We start from the raw sequence: 13,097 nt of genomic DNA on the forward strand, positions 1-13,097 counted from the left end.
GTTTTTGTTATTTTTTTCCAAATGGTATTTATAAAACAATGTTCAATACAGAGAAGCAGCCCTGGCGGGTGTGGCTCAGTCGCATGGGTGCTGTCCCCGTGCACCCAAAGGTTGCGGGTTCCATCCTTGGTCCGGGCACACACCTGGGTTGCAGTTTGATCCCTGGTCAGGGAGTGTACGGAAGGCAACCAATGTTTCTCTCTCACATTGCTGTTTCTCTCTCTCCCTCCCTTTCTCTCTAAAAATAAATTAAGTACAGAGACTCAGGTGTCGTCTGTGTCCTCTGCTGTTTCTTGGCACTCATCATAGACTCTGCACTATCCTACCTGGTTGATTTCATTCGTCCTCACTGTCTTGCCCCCACTGACAGGTAGGTCCCCTGAGCACAGGGACTGGGGGGACCTTCTGGCCTAGCGTTTAGAGCAGAGGTACACGGGTGGGTCTGCGTGCGTGCTCGGGGAAGGGGGGAGAGGCGAATGTGGGTGCCCAAGTGTGCACGGGCCTTCGGGGGCGGGAGCCTGTGCGGATCCGCGGGCGCTGGGGCGGCTCAGACCGGCGCAAGGGGCTTGCTTCGTCCCAGCCGGCGGGCCGCGGGAGGTCGCGCCTCCGCCCCGCACGGCCAGCAGGTGGCGCTGCCCGCCGGCTCCGCAGCCTGGAAGCCGGAAGAGGCGGTGCGGCCCGGGCGCGGGGGACCGGCACCCTCTGCGCCGCCGGTCCCGGCTCCGGGAACCGGTGCCACGGGGAGTCTGGAGAGGGCGGCGCCGGGCCCCAGGGAACATGGGCGTGCTCAGGGCCGGGCTCTGCCCAGGCCTCACCCAGGACATGGTCCAGCTCCTGAGGAGCCACGGGATCAAGACAGGTGACCGCGTGTGCGTGCCACCCAGCTGGGCACACCGCGGGGGCCGCCCCACGCCCTGCAGACCTGGGCGGGGGCCGGCCCTCCCTCCTCGGCTCCCCACCCTTCGGGGGAGCCAGGCCTCAAACGGGGCAGAGCCCCGGCTGTGTGCCCGGCCCCAGGCCCGGTCCTGCGGCCCTGTGGGTTCCCCCAGGCTCCCTAAGATAGGCTGCCTCAAGGGAGCTCTGTCACCCCACTTTGCAGATGGGTAAAAGCCGAGCATGGGCAGCCCCGCCCTTCGTGCCGATCAACCACACGTGTTTTGCTTTCAGTGGTGGACCTGGCTTCCGCAGACCTGGAAGAGGTCGCGCAGAAGTGTGGCTTGTCTTACAAGGTGAGCTGATGACCTCCTTCCAAACCTGGGTGCCTCCAAATGTCTGTCCCTGAGCCAAGGGAGCGAGCACAGGGTGCTCGGAGATTCATAAGGAGGGGACGGGGGCGTGCGGGGCTCTGGGGTGCCCCCTCCCTTGCCTGGTCGTTGCTTCTTGCTGGGGTTCAAGTGCCCCGGCCCATCCTGAGTTGCCCCGCCCCTTCGCAGGCCTTGGTTGCCCTGAGGCGGGTGCTGCTGGCTCAGTTCTCAGCCTTCCCCTGCAATGGCGCCGATCTCTACGAGGAACTGAAGACCTCCACTGCCATCCTGTCCACTGGCATTGGAAGGTGTGTATGTGCCCGTGGGGAAGGAGGTGAGAGCCGGAGGCTATGGAGGCTTCGGGCTTGGCTCTTGATGCTTGAGTCTCTAGAGCAAGCATGTCAAACTCGCGGCCCCTGGCCCGCATGCTTTGTTTATTTGGCCTGTGTTAGTTAGCCTTTGAGTTTGACATGCTTGGCCTAGAGAGCAGGGGTGAGGGCAGCAGGGACTGATGGTCAGGGCTCCTGAGTTCTTACCTTATAGCAGGGCTTCTCAACCTCACACTCCCGACATTGGTTTGGTGCATCATTATTTGGTGGTGGTGGGGTGGGGGGAGGGGCTATCTCGTGAGCTGGAGGATGTTTGGCGGAATTCCTCACCTCTGTCCACTAGGTGCTAGTGGCACCTCCCTTCTCCCCAAATTGTTCAATCAAAAATGTCTCCAGAGCCCTGGCAGGTGTGGCTCGGTTGGTTGGAGTGTCCTCCTGTACACCAAAAGGTGGTGGGTTCTATTCCTTGTCGGGCACATAACCAGGTTGAGGTTCCATCCCTGGTCAGGGTGTGCGGGAGGCCAACATTCCATGTTTCTCTTTAACATCTATGTTTTTCTCGCTCTCTTTTTCTCTTTCTCCCTTCCTCTCTATCAAATCAATTTTTAAAAATGTCTCCAGACATTGCCAAATGACCCCCGAGAAACAAGATTGCCCCTGATTGATCACCGCTGTCTTATAACACAAGATGTCAGTATTTCATTATTATTCAGCAGATCAGAGCAACTCTCCTTCGGCCCTACGTCATATTTCACTTAAGAATAAGACAAGAAAGAACACACAGGACTAACATTTATTGAGTGCCTACTATGTGCCAGCCAAACCAGCGGGGGCTGTAATTCATTCTTTCAAGAATATTTATTGAGTGCTTACTTTAAATATGCTGGAGCCCAAGCCTCCTCAGACAATTTAATCAAACTCTCGGGGGGCGAGACCCCGGCATCAGGATTTTTTGAAGCTCCCAGGAGTCTCCAGGGTGCAGGCAAGTTTGGGAACCGCTAATACGTGCCTCTTAAAACACACACATGTTTGCATTGATTTTATAGAGAGGAAGGGAGAGGGAGAGAGAGAGATAGAAAAATGGATCAACTGCCTTCTGCACACCCCCCACATGGGATCAAGCCCCAATCCAGGGCATGTGCCCAGAGTGGGAATTGAACCGGTGACTCCTGGTGTGTGGGGTAACGCTCAAGCAACTAAGCCACACCAGCCGGGCAATACCTGCCTCTTTTTAAAACTCCTTTGTTGCCCTGACAGGTGTGGCTCAGTTGGTTGAGCATCATCCCATGCACGGGAAGGTCGCTGGTTAGATTCCCAGCCCGGGCTGTGGGTTCTGTCCCTGGTTGGGGTGTGCACGGGAGGCAGCCAGTTAATGTTTCTCTCTCACATCGATGTTTCTCTCCTCCCTTCCTCTCTAAAATTAATAAAAAACATTTCTTAAAAGACCACTCCTTTGCTGATTTTAGTAGGCAGGATTGAGAATCACTAGTCTAATGATTTCAAACCAAGCATGCATCGAAATCACCCGAAGCCTTGTTGGAACTCAGATGCAATCTCCACCCCCAGGTGGGGCCTGAGAGTTCGCGCTTCTAATCAGTTCCCAGGTGATGCTGCTCTGGGGGCTGGCCGGGCAATACCTGCCTCTTTTTAAAACGCCTTTGGTGCCCTGGCAGGTGTGGCTCAGTTGGGAGCCACAGCTGGAGAAGCTTTGCTGTGATGGGACTGGGGTTCTCTGGTCTCAGTGGGAGGAATGGGATCCAGGAATTGCAGAGCCTGGATGCCTTTTTAAACAGAGGCAGGGACAGCTGTCCTAAGATGCTGCAGGGCTGCAGTGTTCTGACTGGCAGGGGCCTGTGACTATAATCACGGGGTCCCTGGAACTGAAATAGATGGGGTGCTGACTGACTTGCTACTTGGCATGTACAGAGGGGTCATGGGAGGTCACGGGACTGTTTCCGAGGACTGGCACCTGTGAAGGTGATTGTAGGGTGAGCGGAGGGATGCTTGTGGTCAGGACCTGGAGGCATTGGGATGGGCTCTGGTGTAGGAGAATCTTCAGCCAGTAGGTTGGGCAGGACATGGAGGGTGGTTAGTGACCTGTTTCATGGTGGTTCAAGGACAGAACTCGGATTAGGAATTGGCCGTGTCTTGAGTTTTATCCCAAGGCTTCCACAGCCGGGGTTCCAATAATAATAGGACTAAATAGCATGTTCTATAGCTTATTTCTCTGGGACCATTTATTGTGGTAGTGTTGTGCCACTGTTGCACAGTGCCTGGATGTAATACTGAGCAAGGGCCAGTTCTTGCCCCAGGGTGCTCTGGGCCACATGGGAAAGACAGACAAAAACAAGTAAATAGAAAATAATTCCAAACCCCTAGAACTAATACGTGAATACAGCAAGGTTGCAGGACATAAGAGTAACACATAAAAATCAATTGCATTTCTATATACTCAAAATGAACATGTGGAAATGGAAGTTAAAAACACAATACCGTTTAAAATTGCTTCCAAGAAAATGGTCTACCTCTAACAAAACAGATATAAGATCTGTATACTGAAAATTAAAAATTGCTGATGAGCCCTGGCCAGGTGGTTTAGTTGGTTAGAGCATCGTCCCAATGCACCAAGGTTGTGGATTCGATCCTCAGTCAGGGCACATACTGGAATCAACCAGTGAATACATAAATAAGAGGCACATCAAATTGATGTTTCTCTCTCTCTTTTTGTCTTTCTTCCCTTTCTCCCCCTCCCTCCCTCTCAAAATTAATCAATTGTATTTTTTTAAATTGCTGATAAAAGAAGTCAAAGAGAACCCAAATAAATAGAGGGACATATTGTATTTGTGGATTGGGAGACTAAACATAGCAAAGATATCAATTCTTCCCAAAATGATTTATAGATTTAATGCAGTTCCTACCAAAAATCCCAGCAAGGTTATCTGTAGAAATGGGCTTATTCTAATAATTTGATGGAAGAGCCAATGGCCTAGAACAGCTAAAACAATTTTGAAAAAGAAGAATAAAGTTGGAGGAACCATTCTAGCAAATGTTAAAGCTTACTATATAGCCGCAGTAATCAAGACAAATGTGGTATTGGCAAAGAGATGGGCATACAGATCAATGGAGCGGAATAGAGAACCCAGAAATAGACCCCAGATATGTCCGACTGATTTTTGACTAAGATGCAAAAACATTTCAGTGTAGGAGGAAAATAGCCTTTTGAACAAATGGTGTTGGAGCTATTGAACATCACAGGTAATAAATAAATAAACCTAAAATTGAAAATGGATCATGGACTTAAATGTGAAACTTAAAACTATCCATCTTTTAGAACAAAACAGGAGAAAATCTTTGGGAACTAGGCATAAAGTTCTTAGACTTGACATGAAAGTATGAGCAATAAAAAAATTGATAATACATTTTTTAAAAAAGTCAAAATGAAAAACTGACCAAAATTTAAAACTTCCTCTGCAAAAGAGGTTGAAAAGGTGATCTATAAAGTGGGGAAAATATTTTAAAGCCACATACTCAACAAGGGACTTGCATCTAGAATACATAAAGAATTCTTAAACCTCAACAGAAACACAAACAGTCCAATTAGAAAATGGGCAAAAGACATGAACAGATACTTGACCAAAGAGGGCATACAGGTGACAAATAATCACATAAAAGAATGTTGGACATCATTGTTCATTAGGGAAATGTAAATTAAATCACACTGAGATATGACTACACACTTAGCAGAATGATTAAAGTAAGAATGGTGAGCGCTGACTGGTTTTGCTCAGTTGTTAGAGCAAACTGTGACCCCCTGGTTCATAGGTTGACGCTCAACCACTGAGCCACGCTGGCCTGGCTGGAGAGATGATTTTTAAGCTGCGAGCGAAAGGATGAGGAGGGCTCAGGAGGAACATTTAGCCATGCCCTTTCCCCGAAGGAAACTCTTCCTAGAGAAACCTCCTGGCCAGAGACATTGAGAACATCTCCGGACAGAACCAGTGCTAGGAAGGAATGTCTTGCTTTTCTTCTTGGCTACTAATTCCCTCCCTACTCCCTAGTACCCTGGGTTGATCCTCTTCCTTCCTCTTCTGCCATCAGCCTAGACAAACTGCTCGATGCTGGTCTCTATACTGGAGAAGTGACTGAGATCGTAGGAGTCCCAGGTAGCGGCAAAACCCAGGTAACACATACAGCTAGAAGCCAGAGGATTGGGAGAGGTGGGTGCATGATCCTGGATCCCCAGGGAAGCTTCTGCCAGTAGATTGCGATTCAGAGCTTGGAAGAGAGAAGATGGGTGGTGAGGAGTGGGCCTTGAACTTGACCCATTCATGTCACTGGGATCTGAATAGATTTGATGCAGAGCTCCCATCCTGGGCAATCTTTGAGGGCTCAAGTTCACCCAATGCCCGGTCTTTACTCAGGTATGTCTTTGTGTGGCTGCAAATGTGGCCCATGGCCTGCAGCAGAACGTCCTATACGTTGATTCCAATGGAGGGCTGACAGCCTCCCGCATCCTCCAGCTACTTCAGGCCAGAACCCCAGATGAGGAAGAGCAGGTAAGGGGTAGGACTGCTGGATTCCTTTAAAGCCGTGACACAGAGACCCCGTGATCCCTTACATTATAAGGATCTTAGCCACTTGGAGTTGTCCTTTCTGGCTTTGAAACTTGCTGTTCTATGAATACTTCCTGTATCCTTCCAGTCTCCCTGTTGTAACATCATCCCAACTTGGATGCTGTTCACACACGATCCCCCCAGCTCCTTGCATACCTTAATTCAGGGCTGGCAAATACCCAGCGTCTGTGTTCCTATCCCATTTCTTGCCCGGGGCAGACATCGCCGTCAGTCCTATCACTCTTTCCCACTGTGCTCTGACTTAGCTTTGCAGCTCAGCACCCAGGCAGCCACCACTGTGAGAACTGCCCCGTTAGACAAAGCGTACTTGCCGTCCTGGGCCTGAGTCCTTATATCCTGCTCAGCCTTAAAACCCCCCTTCGTCTTGCTGGACCCTGCTCCCTCTTATCCAAAGCCCCCCTCCTCTTTCCCACCCCTTCAGGCAGGAGCCCTCCAGAGGATCCAGGTGGTGCGTGCCTTTGACATCTTCCAGATGCTGGATGTGCTGCAGGGCCTCCGAGGTTCTGTGGCCCAGCAGGTGAGTCTGCTGTTCTGCTCCTCCCAGCTTCACCCAGCTGGCCGGGTGCTGTCTATATGTGGGCAGGTGTCCCACTACAGACTCTCTGGAAATGCAGATGTGCAATCTGGTGACTCCAGCTGGTCTTGCCACTCCCAGGATGGGATGCTGAGTGCTTACTTCATTCCTGAGTGCCTCATGGTGTACACACTCCTCTTCCCCACTAAACAGTAAGCCCCTTGAGTGCCAGGATCATGTCATACTCATCTCTGCATTCCTCCGATGGATCCGTTTTCAGCTGCACGTAAGAGAGTATGACTGACAGATACTTAAACTTTGAGGACATTTAATTATCTCACATGAGTCTGCAGGTTGGCAGGGCCACATTATTAGGGCTTGAGGCTGGTGTGTGTGATTCTCTTGCTCTTTCCCCTTGTGATTGCAAAGTGGCTGCTATTGATCTAAGCCTCATATATTTTTTAAAAATAATATATTTTTTATTGATTTCAGAGAGGAAGGGAGAGTGAGAGAGAGATAGAAATATCAATGATGAGAGAGAATCATTGATTGGTTGCCTCCTGCACACCCCACACTGGGGATTGTGCTCAAAACCTTGGGCATGTGCCCTGACTGGGAATCAAACCATGATCTCCTGGTTCATAGGTTGACGCTCAACTACTGAGCCACACTGGCCGGGCTAAGCCTCATATTTTTATACATCACATCCACATTCAGGGCAGTGAAAGGAGATGCCTCTTTTTTTTGTACTTCCCCTTTTATGAGGGAAGAAAATCTTTCTCCAAAACCCGCTAGCAGACTGCCCATTTCCCCTTGCATCTAATTGGCCAAAACTGAGTTATATGTGTATCTTAGACCAGGGGTTGGGCCCACCTTCCCTGATGTCGGAAGATCTGTGTCCAGGACCCGACCACATTTGGAGTTGTGTTAACAAGCAAGAGGGGTTCGGAATGGCATTTGGGTTGGTTCCCTGCAAACCTGCAAAGTCTTTAGACAGGATTTGGTGCACTGATTTATAGACTATTAGATTTGGAAGACACCTTAGAATCGTTTAATTCATCTTAAATGTTTTCCTTCACCCCAAAGCATGACATGTTCCTATGGGCATACCCAGGATTGTATATCATTTTTACAAACTTTAGAACATAAAATAGTTGAACAACTACTTGCCAGGGGCTGACCCTACAGAACAGGACTCACTTCAGTGGGGCTCTGGTGCCCAGTGAGGCCCACCCCTGGAGTGTTTCTCTGGTGGAGGTGATTGGGTGGTGCTCCAGCGTGGTCTGAAGCTGTCCGGGGGGGGGGGGGGGGCAGCATGCAGTCTTATCTTATATAACACTAGAGGCCCGATGGATGAAATTAGTGCAAGAGTAGGCCTTCCTTTCCCCGGCTGCCGGCACTGCCTTCCCTCTGGCACCGGGACCCGGGCTTCCCTCGCAGCCCCAGCTTCATCTGGAAGGTCATCTGGAAGGTCATCCGGAAGGACGTCTGGTCTAATTAGCATATTATGCTTTTATTATTATAGATAACCTTCGCCATGTAGCATAGCCTAATTAAGAGAGTGACACTCCAACACCTTTGCCATTTTAGTCAGAAGTAAGTCACAGGACACATCCATGGTCAAGGGAGGGGATTATACAAGGGTGTGAGAACCTAAAGGTGAGGATCTTGGGGGCCACTTAAGGCTCTGTCTGCCACAGATGACCTGGAAGTGACGAACAGGGAAAGGCTTGCTGTCCCATTTTAATCAGAGATTTCAACCTGCTCTCCCAGAGAGTAAGGAAGGACTAAGCCAAATTCAGTTGTAGCTTCTCTCTTTTCTGCCATCCTCTCTTAGATAAGCTGATGACTGGCCAAGAGTCAGTAAGTGGAAGACAAAGGAAGACGTGCCAGAAACAGAGATAATGCTGAATATCTACTAGTTAAGACTCAGCTCACATGAAGTGAAAAAAAAGTTGAGAAAACAGTCAGCAAATGACTTGGATATAAGGAGTAAGGGAGAAGAGAAGCATCAAAAATAGGTCCAAAAAAACAAAACCCAAAAAACAGAAAAGAAAAAAAACACACAGGAAGATGCTAATGCTTGTGTAGAGACAAAAATTATGATTTAACAGATGGCTGTCTATATAGTCCACATTTGGAACCATTTTAGATACAGAAACTGAGGCCCTAGAAGCATGATCTGGAAGGTGACGGTGAAGTGAAGAGAAAGCTAAGCTTGAAGGAAGTTGCGACTCTGAAAAGTGAGCAGAAGAGGGAAAGAGGGGCCTGACAGGCTGGTCGGGGGCCGGCCATAAGGAGAAAGGTGGCCACTAAGAAAATCCCTGACCAGGGTCCACAGCACCAAACAGGGATTTCTCAAATCTAATGATTTTAGGGAATCTGGGACGTCCTGTGATTTAAACCTTCTCTATCTGCCCAAAACTTTAGTAAAATCTCTTCTACGTACAAATGAGATTGAGGGAAAAAGACATTGATGAAATTGGATGATACCTGCACAGCTGTATTTGGTCAGGGAAGGTTCTCACCAGTTTCTTTAAAAATGTTTTTATTGATTTCAGAGAGGAAGGGAGAGGGAGAGAGGGATAGAAACATCAATGATGAGAATCACTGATCGGCTGCCTCCTGCATGCCCCCTACTGGGGATTGAGCCTGCAACCGGGCATGTGGTTCGTGGGGTGATTGCTCAATCACTGAGCCACACTGGTTGGGCTCTTACCAGTTTATATTAGAATCAAGCTTGTGCTGTAATGGGCGTCCCCTAGAGGCCATGTGGTTCATGACACCTGCTTCCCCCAACCCCTTAGGTGAGCCATTCTTCAGGAACGGTGAAGGTGGTCATTGTGGACTCCGTCACTGCCGTGGTCTCCCCACTTCTGGGAGGTCAGCAGAGGGAAGGTGAGTGATGTGTGTGGCAGAGCCCAGGGTCAGAGACGTGACCTTGTCTCCCAGCTCTGGAGTCCCGTCTCCAGCCAGCCCAGTCCCTAATGCCCTGCTCCCTCCCGCTCTGCTTCTCCTCCAGGCTTGGCCTTGATGATGCAGCTGGCCTTGGAGCTGAAGACCCTGGCCCGGGACCTTGGCGTGGCTGTGGTGGTAAGGAAGGGGGCGTGGCCAGCGTGCTTGTCTTACCTCTGATCTCTGGGCTTCACCAAGAGGGAAGATGAACCTAATTTCTAGCTGTGGCTAGAAATTTATTTCCCTTAAACGGCAGTTTCTTTATTGCCGTATACAACAGTTTCTGGACCCCCAAATGGCCCTTTAGGGAAGGGTCACAGCCCAACCTCCCTGGGTCATCTATAGCACTGGACCATGAGGGGACCCACCTATAACAGCCTTGTATCCTGTCTAGACTGCAATCAAGAGACAGAATATCTATTTCTATCACCTCAGAAAGGTGCCCTGGGCATGTGCCCTGACTGGAAATCAAAGCCTGACCTCCTGGTTCATAGGTCAACACTGAGCCACGCCGACAGGGCAAGATTGCCATTTTTATCAGTTACCTATTATCTTGTTTAATACCTATGTTACAGGGTCGGCAAAACTTTTCTATTAAGGGTCAGGTAGTAAATATTTGAGGCTTTATGACTATACTAGAGGCCCGGTGCATGAAATTCATGCACGGATAACAGATAGGGTCCCTACGCCTGGCCAGCGATCAGGGCCAATTGGGGCCTTCTAGCTGCTGGCTGGGGCCTTCCTTCATTCCACGCCGCCCCCTGATGGTCAGCGCACATCATAGCGAGCGATCGAACTCCCGGTCAGTCGAACTCCCGAGGGGACACTTTGCATATTAGACTTTTATATATAGACTAGAGGCCTGGCACATGAAATTTGTGCATGGGTACAGTCCCTAGGCCTGGCCTGCGATCAGGGCCATCTTCCCCAGCTGCCCACAGCTGGCCCCGCCCCCCGCCACCACGCACCCCTGGTTCCCTGTTCGCCATCGGGCGATTGGAGCCTGCCGGCCAGGAGGAGGGACCAAGAGGTCAGCCATTCCCGCCCGCTGCAGGTTGCCCTCTGTGTGTGGGGCGACCAGCAGGGTAGGGGCCTTGGCCTGCATCCCCCACCACCTACCCCCGGTTCCCTGTTCACCATCGGGCAATGGGAGCCTGCCGGCCGGGGAAAGGGACCGAGAGGTGGTCAGTGCGCCTCATAGTGACTGGTCAAGTGGTCGTTCTGGTCGTTCTGCCGTTAGGGTCAATGTGCATATTACCCTTTTGTTATATAGGATGGTCTATGTTTCAATTACTCAACTCTGCCTATATAGCATGAGAGCAGGTGTAGAGAATACCCAAACAAATGGGCAGGGCTGTCTTCCAAGAAAACCTGATTTTATAAAACAATTTTTGGGCCAAATGTGGCCTGTGAGCAATAGTTTGCTGACTGCTGAGGTACCATAACAATCTATTTCTTGATTTGGAGCCTTTAGATCATTAGTGGTTTTCCTTTATTTTATTTTTATTTTGTTTTCCCTATTTTAAACAAAACTCTAGTGAACACCCTTATACCTAAATCTCTTTGCACATCTCATATTATTTTCTCAAACACCTAAAGGTATAATTACTGAGTGAGGGATACACATATTTTTTTAAGATCTAGAGATGACTTTGCCAAATTTCCAGGCAGGATTAATAATTGCACACCCACCAGCAGTGAAAGAGGATCTGTTTCCCTATTCTTCTGTTCTTATACTGGGTTCCAGGGCTGGATGCTATGCTCTGGCCTAGGGATCACCTGCTGGATGCTATGCCCTGGCCTAGGCAGTGGGGATTCAATGATGAACAAGTTATAACCCTTGCTCTGGGGTGAGTGTTGGGGGGGTGGGGGTTGGAGGGTGAGGAGAACCTGATCAAGAGGATGCTGTGAGGCTTGGTTTGCTTACCTATGAGCCTGGGCAGAGTAGAGCTGGCCAAGCAGATTAGGACCCCTTTCCAAACTCCTCCTCTTCCATACACAGAGATGCACCCCCTGACACAAAGGGCTGATTGGACATGGTCTCAGGAAGCCTGTCTCCTGGGTTGGGGGTGGGGGTGGGGGTAGTACACTCAGGACCACCACTGGTCTCCCTTCAGGAAAGTGCAGACAGCACTGCTTATTCCCAGACACATGCCCCATCACCTGTGTTGGAGTCAAGCTGGAGGCTTTGTGGTTTAGTGGAAAGAGCTGTGCACAAGTCAGGAGCCCGGGGTCTGGTTCAGGACCTGCGTGGTTAGGTTCTGGAGTCTTGGGGAAGGAGTTTCTCCATGCTAGGCCTCAGCGTTCCCATCTGTAAAACGAAGGCGTCAGAACAGATGTCCTCCCTACTAGCATTATGGATCGTAAGTCTCTGATTCTTTCTGCCGCAGGTGACCAACCACATGACCCGAGACAGGGACAGCGGGAAGCTTAAACCTGCCTTGGGCCGCTCCTGGAGCTTCGTGCCCAGCACCCGGGTCATCCTGGCCATCGGCGAAGGAGCAGGAGCACCGGGCAGTCAGCACACGGCGTGTCTGACTAAATCTCCCCGACTGGTGAGTCAGTCCCAGGGGAAAATAAAACTAATAATAACAATAAATAAAAATGAAACAACAATAAACCGAAAAGAAATCATCTGGGCCCTTGAAGGGAGTGTCTATGCCCATAGCTGTCTTAGAGAGGAATTCGTGGATGCTGAGAACTTGCAACTAAAAACTTGCAAAAACGTACCCCTCCCTCCTGTCTTCTTCCAGCCAACAGGTTCCCAGGAGACGGTAGACATTGGGACCTGGGGGGCTCTGGAGCAGAGCCCACTGTTACAGGGAGAGCAGGCATGACTGTGCTGTTGAGTGGGAAGGGAGAGGCCTCGAGGCCCCCGGCTCTCCTGTGCAGGAACGCCTGCTGTTCACTGCCAGCCAGCTCTTGGGATGCAGGACACGCTCTCCGGCCCGGCAGAAGGGAATCTCAGATTCCTCATTTTGTCCTCTCTGTGGAAACACGTAGAGGATGGCAAGAGGCTGTAGTGGAGGACCCAGTAATTCATGCTGGAGCCAAGTTTTCTTCCCTGGTTTCTACCATGCGTGTGTCTACTGGAGCCAAGTTCATTCACCCTGGCGTGGGGCATCTCTGAAGAGGCAGGCTAGTGACTGGATGGTAACCCCACGCAACACCATCGTGCCTGCGCTCCATCCTAATACAGTGACTGAACCGTGAAACTTGCCTTTGCTTCTTATTGTTTGTTTGTTTTGCCTCTATTTTTCCATCTGTAAAATGAGGTTCTCTTCCCCTTAGCTCTGTTTTTGAGTTACTGAGTTGAAATAAATGCAAAAACTCTTCTTCATCTATGTCCTGCTCTTAAAAATATAAAAAGGAAATTTCCTGAGCCCCAGATCCACCTCATTTCCCCCCCGAATGTTGACCC

The 13,097-nt window shown here is 50.1% G+C and overlaps 1 protein-coding gene across 4 annotated transcripts; it reads left to right on the plus strand.

The window, feature by feature from the left end:
- The first annotated feature begins 698 nt into the window (after nucleotides 1–698).
- Nucleotides 699–13,020, plus strand: RAD51D (RAD51 paralog D). Of its 4 annotated transcripts, none has more exons than XM_006101929.3 (10): nucleotides 699–859; nucleotides 1,168–1,229; nucleotides 1,434–1,552; nucleotides 5,672–5,753; nucleotides 5,995–6,129; nucleotides 6,629–6,724; nucleotides 9,529–9,619; nucleotides 9,744–9,814; nucleotides 12,067–12,231; nucleotides 12,430–13,020. In XM_006101929.3, the coding sequence occupies exons 1-10, from the start codon at nucleotides 778–780 to the stop codon at nucleotides 12,511–12,513; spliced, it is 987 nt and encodes a 328-aa protein (XP_006101991.1). In that variant the 5' UTR covers nucleotides 699–777; the 3' UTR covers nucleotides 12,514–13,020. The 4 variants fall into 4 exon arrangements, with proteins under 4 accessions (XP_006101991.1, XP_023599160.1, XP_014322817.1 ...); XM_014467331.2 differs by having other exon boundaries at nucleotides 701–869; nucleotides 1,100–1,229; XM_023743392.1 differs by lacking the exon at nucleotides 5,995–6,129 and having other exon boundaries at nucleotides 699–869; nucleotides 1,100–1,229.
- Nucleotides 13,021–13,097: the final 77 nt, after the last annotated feature.

The sequence above is a fragment of the Myotis lucifugus genome, unplaced genomic scaffold (assembly GCF_000147115.1).
Source record: "Myotis lucifugus unplaced genomic scaffold, Myoluc2.0 scaffold_387, whole genome shotgun sequence".
In the NCBI taxonomy this organism is placed as follows: Eukaryota; Metazoa; Chordata; class Mammalia; order Chiroptera; family Vespertilionidae; genus Myotis; species Myotis lucifugus.

Excerpts from the sequence above, each read along its gene's own strand:
- RAD51D (XM_014467331.2), top strand. The coding sequence starts at position 778 with ATGGGCGTGCTCAGGGCCGGGCTCTGCCCAGGCCTCACCCAGGACATG. Across the intron at positions 1,230-1,433 it reads AGTGTGGCTTGTCTTACAAG|GCCTTGGTTGCCCTGAGGCG; the intron begins GTGAGCTGATGA and ends GCCCCTTCGCAG. Across the intron at positions 9,620-9,743 it reads GGGAGGTCAGCAGAGGGAAG|GCTTGGCCTTGATGATGCAG; the intron begins GTGAGTGATGTG and ends CTTCTCCTCCAG.